Raw genomic sequence first — 6000 nt, 5'->3', positions numbered from 1 at the left:
CTATTAACTGAGAAGGTTCATATGAATATTATCAATGTCATTTTTCTATGCAGGAATACATGCAGTTCATCATCATGAAGTCCCTCATATTTCCCCCCTCTCCTCCAATCTCCATGCTTCAGCTGAGTCCTGTATCTGAAGATCAAACCTTCTGTTCAGCTCTGGCCATTCCAAAAGGAACATTTGAAATTCCCCTGCTTCATTTAAAGTCCATCTTTTTCCCTGGAAGAGGACATTCAGCCTTGCTGGGTAGTTCATTCTTGGCTGCATTCTAAGCTCTTTTGCCTTCCGGTATATTATATTCCAAGCCCTAGGAGCTTCCAATGTAGTTGCTGCTAAGTCCTGTGTGATCCTGACTGCAGCTCCACGATATTTGAACTGTGTCCTTCTGGCTGCTTGTAATATTTTCTCTTTGACTTGGGAGTTCTGGAACTTGGCTATAATATTCCTAGGGGTTGGTTTTTTGGGATCTCTTTCTCTGGGGGATCGGTGGATTCTCTCCATTTCTATTTTGCCCTCTTCTTCTAGAATATCAGGGCAATTTTCCTGTAGTAATTCTTTGAAAATGATGTCAAGGCTCTTTTCCTGATCATGGCTTTCAGGTATTCCAATAATTTTTAAATTATCTTTCCTAAGTTTGTTTTCCATATCAGTTGTTTTTTTAATGAGACATTTCACATTTTCTTCTAATTTTTTCATTTTTTTGGTTTTGAAGTATTGATTCCTGATTTCTGGTAAATTCATCAATCTCCCTGAATTCTATTCTTTGTCTGAAGGATTTGTTCTCCTCAGAGTTTTCTTATCTCTTTTTCCATCTGGCCAATTTTGCTTTTTAAGGCATTCTTCTCCTCAATAACTTTTTGAACTGTTTTATCCATTTGACCTAAGCTGGTTTTTAGCATGCTATTTTCTTCAGCATTTTTTTGGATTTCCTTGACTAAGCTGCTTACTTCATTTTCATGTTTTTCCTGCATCTCTCTCCTTTCTTTTCCCAGTTTTTCTTCCAACTCCCTCATTTGATTTTCAAAGTCTTTTTTGAGTTCTGTCATAGCCTGAGCCCAATTTCTGTTTTTTCTTGGAGTCTTTAGATGCAGGAGCTTGTGCTTCCTCATCTTCAGACTGAGTATTTCGATCCTTCTTGGACTCATATGCAAAATATTTCTCAATGGTCTTCCTCTTGTTTCTCTGCTTGCTCATTTTTCCAGCCTGGGCCTGGTTTTGGGGTGCTTCCTGAGCTTTTGGGACACTCCCACGAGGGTCCCAGTGTGTGAGGCTCTGTCCTCCCTCCTGGTCTGTGAATGACCAGGTGCACCCCCCTCTGTCACGGGGCCGAGGTGGGGGGGCTGCTGCTGTTCTATGGGGGGCCTAGACTGAGATTAGGATCTGAATGTGGTCAGAGCCCCAGAGTCCTGTTCCAGAGGCAGAGGACAGAGCTCGGCAGTCTCTCTTCACTCCCCTCCCTCAGCTCAATGGGCTCATGCCCTGAGGGTTCCTGCTTACCCGCTCTGCCTGCTTCTGTTTCTGGATCAGGGCTGGGGAAAGACCAAGCTGCTGGCTGTGTGCCCTGAGGGCTGGGCTCCACGTGCTCGCTCTGGCAGAGGTCCCCCGCTGTTCCCCCACTTTGTGCCCAGTGCTCCCCAGGGTGCAGCTCAGGAGACTCCCCTGCTGCTGTGAGCCACGGCTCCCAGCACCCTGGGGCTGCCTCTGGGAGGCTGAAGTTCTTTCACTCTGGCGGGCGACCCCTCTGGCGGGCTGCCCCTCTGTCCCCGGGGAGCAGAGCCTTTCTGCTCTTTTCCAGGTGACCTTGAGTAGGAGAACTGCCTCACTGGGTCCCTTTGTGGGTTCTGTCTCTCGAAAGTTTAGTTAGAGTCCTTAATTTCAAGTTTTATCAGAGAGCGTCTAAGACTTGATACTTTCTTGTCGCCATCTTGGCTCCGCCCCCTATCATTTCTTCTAGTAAAATATTGCCCCATCACAATCCATGCCTCTGAATTCTTCAGTCATTTTTCCTTCATGGGCATCCTCAGTTTCCATTTCTTGCCACTAGGAAAAGATAGTTTTGCTTATTTTAGGTAGAGTTTGTTTTGTTTAAGGTTAATCCCTCCCTTAATTTTCACACACCCATTCTTCCCTTTCTTACTGCCTTAGAAAGTCATCTGAAGCTCTGAGAGGTTGTGAGCTGTCAATGGTCACATAGCTAGGAAGTGTCAGAAATGGGACAGGAACTCATGTTTTGCTAATTCCTAATCCAGCCCTCCAGACACAATGGCCCCCTCCATGCCCTTGCATGGGTCTATCTACCTATCCCCCACTCTCTCTCTCTCTCTCTCTCTCTGTCTCTCTCTCCCTCCATCTATCTATGCATCTATTTCTAGAGTCTCACAATGAGCATGCTGCCTGTAGGCTTCCCTGTAGGCAGGGAATAGAAGCAAAAGTCTTTTGAACCCCAATTATATTTCTGATGTCATTTGCTTCCTGTATGTGTTTTTTATATGTGTCCTACAGGAATAATGCTCAGTCATTTAATAAGTTCCTACTATGTTCCCCAGCTCCTGAACTAAGTGCTGGGGACACAAAAAGATGCAGAAGATAGTCTCTGCCCTCCCTGAGCTCATGCCTAATGAGGGAAACAGCTACCAAAATATCCAAGAGAAAACGATGGAAAACAATGAGCAGAGGCTTAGGCATTAGAACCAGGAGGAATGGGGAAAGGCTTCCTGTAAAAGATGAGATTTTTGTTGGTCCTTAAAGGAAACCAGGGAAGTGACTAGTCAGAGTGGAGGAGGGAGAGCATTTCAGGCATGGGGGGGGGGGGGGGGAGTGCCAGGGAGAACAAGAAATGAGATTCTTGTTCATGGAAAAGCCAGAAAGTGATATCACTGGATCAAAGTTCCTGTGGAGGAAGAAGACTGCGAAAGTAGGAGACCAGGTTATGAAGTGACAAGCAAAGGATTTTGTATTTGCTCATGCAGATGATTGAACAGAGGGTTGAAACAGTCAGGCCTGTGAAAAATCACTTTAGTGACTGAGTAGAGTGCTGAGAAATAGACTGGAATGGTGAGAAACTTGAAAAAGGTGAACCTCCCCTGCCAAGAATAGCAATAATCCAGGTGTGAGCTCAGTGTCAGAAAAGGATTCCATCTGAGGAGGTTCTGAGGCCTTAGCACCATATTGGATATGCGCAATGAGGGTTAGTGAGGAGTGCAAAAGATTCCTAGTTGAGAGCCTGAGGTGCTAGGAGAATGATAATAAACATGGTAGCGGAAGGAGGCTAAAGGAAAAGACAATGAGTTTAGTTTTGGACATGTTGGCCTTAAAATATCTACTGAAAGTCCACTTTGAGAAATCTAAAAGGCAGTTGGAGATGTGAGATTGGAGGTAGAGGAGAAGTTGAGGCAGAATAGAGAAATTAGAGAATTATTGGCCTGGAGATGGTTATTCAATCCGTGGAGCTGATCACCGGGACAGATCCCTGTGGGACATCCAGGGTGAGTGATCTGGCTGAGGATCTGCAAAGGAGGCTGGGATGGCTCGTTAGAGGGGTGGGAGAACCAGGGGAGAAAGGGGTGTGGGGAACCCGTATCAAGGAGGAGAGAAGGATGATGGGTGCCAAAGGCTGCAGAGAGGTGGAGGAGAATCAGGCTGGAGGTCATTGGCTTTGGCACCTGAAACAGTCTTGGGAAATTTGGAGACATCTTTCAGGGGCATAATAAGCTCGAAAGGGTTAAGAGGAAGGAAAGCTGAGGGAAGAAGGGGCCTCTTCCTGGGACTGGCACAAAGGGCAGAAGAGATAAACCCAGGAGCCCAGCCCCTGGGAGCTGCCTGGCCTCTCCTGTAGGAGCAGGTTTTCCTGAGGGACCTGCTGGGAGCATCTTCCCCTGCCCCAGAGGAAGTCCCCCTGCTAGCCCCCCCGCCCCCCCAAATCCCATCTAGATGGGCCCCAAGCCGGGCGACTTCCATCCAGCCCGGCCCCAGGCAGCCTCTCTGGACCCTCAAATTCTTCCTCCAGCTTTATAAACCATGTGCTTTCGCTCAGACCGCCCCCCGAACCTCAGTTTCCTCATCCACAAAACGGGGCTAGGCTTGGCTTGTCTCCCTTCCGCGGGCAGCCTCAGTGGGAGCAAAGGGTGGAGGGGGCTCACGAGGCAGTGGGGGGCAGCCCAGAAGCCAAGGGGCCTCGAGGTTGGAGCCGTCACCCCCAGCCACAAAGGCCTCGGCTCGGCCTCGGGGTCAGGCCTGCCTCCCTTGCCCCCTGGCTCGGTGGTCCTTGTAGGACCCCCGCCCGGCCCCGGGCCGGGATCAGGAAGGCCCTCGGTCGGGCCTCGGGGCCAAGGCTCGTGCGGGCATCTGGGGAGCCTGTGGGGCGCGGTCCGGGGCTAGAAGGAAGCGGGGTGCCCCAGGGCGGGACTGGCTTTGATTAGCGCCTCTTCTGGGGAGGCCGCGTAGACGCGCCCGCCCCCCGCCCGCCCCCCGGGACCCCCTGCCCAGAAGAAGTTTCTCTCTTCCCTCGAGGAGCCCCGCTCCCCGCGGAGGGCCGGCCCCTGTGCAGGCCCCCTCCGCCCTCCCGAGCTTCCCCCCAGTCCCATCCCGCGTCTTCCTCAGGGGCACCCCGGGGGGCGAGGCCCGGCCCGGCTGGGAGGAGGAGGAGGAGGAGGAAGGCTGCCGCTGGGCAGGGGCGGCCCTTCACCTGGGCCGCACCCCGCCCCGGCCGCTGGGCCAAAGTCCGCTCCCGCTCCCGAGCTGCCGCCGCCGCCGCCTGGGTGCGGGTCCGAGAGGCCCCCCGCCGCCCCCCGAGATGCCGCTGGGCCTGCGGGCCAAGAAGAAGGAGCGGCCCCGGGAGCAGGCCCGGCTGCTGGAGGGCGCGGGGGGCGCGGGGGGCGCGGGGGCCCCCGGCCTGGAGGAGCAGCCCAGGCCCCCGCTGCGGTTCCCCACGCAGCTGGCCCACGGCAGCGCCACGGCCACGGTGGAGGGCTTCTCCAACATCCACGAGCTCTACGCCAGGATCGCCCAGGCCTTCGACATCGCTCCCGGCGAGGTGAGGGGGCCTGGGGGGGGCGAGGGCATCCAGGCTCTTGCCCGGCTTCACGCCCCTCTGGGGGGATGCAGCCGCGGGCATCTCCTAGACTTTCCCGGCCTCAGTTTCCTCATCTGCTCCTAAGGGCCGCTGCCAGCGAGGGCAGCAATCCCGTCCTGCCCGGGCCCTTCCCTTCTCTGGGGACCCGGGTGGAGGCCACTTTTGGCCCAGGCTCACTGGGGGCAAGCAGCAGTCCGGCCCAGGCAGGCCTGCCGAGGCAGTCGGGCTGGCCCAGGCAGTCCGGCTGAGACTCCCCAGTGCTTTGGACCCTCTCCCCACTGACCATTGTTGAGGTCCGATTCCCCTCCCCCTTCTACTTATGTATTAGCCAACGACCCCGAAAGGGCTCCAGACTCCCAGCTAAGGCGCTCAGATGCCTTCCTGAGGGTCAGCGTGGGGGCTCTGGCTGCCCTGGGGGGGGCAGGGGGAGACTGGCTAGCTGAGTGACCCCAACCTAGAAGGGAGAGGCCTTTCTGCCTCCCACTGGCCTTTCCTCCACTCCCCAGTGTGTTCCCTGAGAGTTTCAAAATCAATTCGAGGCAGAGCGTGGGAAAGGAAAAAGAAAAGAGACAGAGACCTGCCTGGCACCAAGGCCAACTCCAGCATCCCAGGGCCAAATGCAAGGATGAAAGCTGGAGGTCCTAGGAGGCTCTGGAAGGACCCTTTGTTCCCCAACACACAGCAGCAGGGCCAAGCCTTGGTGGGATAGTGAGGGGTCTGGCTGCCTCTTCTGGCCAAAACTTCTCACTCTTCTTAGATCCTTCTGAAAGGTCCCAGAGAAGAGATTCCAGCTCAGAGAAGAGCCAGCCCTAGAATGCCAGCCCTTCCCTGAGCCTCTGACTCTCCCTCTGTTCTCTGCATTCTCTTCCCTGATAAGGGATCTCAGGGACCTTGGGGTCAATCTAGGCCCTTTGTTCTTTCTATCC

The 6000-nt window shown here is 53.9% G+C and overlaps 1 protein-coding gene across 1 annotated transcript in view; it reads left to right on the top strand.

Annotated features, from left to right (window-relative positions):
• The first annotated feature begins 4786 nt into the window (after positions 1–4786).
• GIPC2 (GIPC PDZ domain containing family member 2) overlaps positions 4787–6000 on the top strand; it is a 68077-nt gene continuing 66863 nt past the window's right edge. Inside the window, exon 1 of the mRNA XM_074220301.1 lies at positions 4787–5035. Within this exon, the coding sequence (XP_074076402.1) occupies positions 4796–5035 (240 nt within the window). The 5' untranslated portion in view covers positions 4787–4795. The remainder of the gene's footprint in view (positions 5036–6000) is intronic.

Source organism: Macrotis lagotis, chromosome 2 (genome assembly GCF_037893015.1).
Source record: "Macrotis lagotis isolate mMagLag1 chromosome 2, bilby.v1.9.chrom.fasta, whole genome shotgun sequence".
Taxonomy (NCBI): Eukaryota; Metazoa; Chordata; class Mammalia; order Peramelemorphia; family Peramelidae; genus Macrotis; species Macrotis lagotis.
The sequence above is the reverse complement of the archived record's forward strand: the minus strand, read 5'-3'. Positions and strand labels throughout refer to the sequence as shown.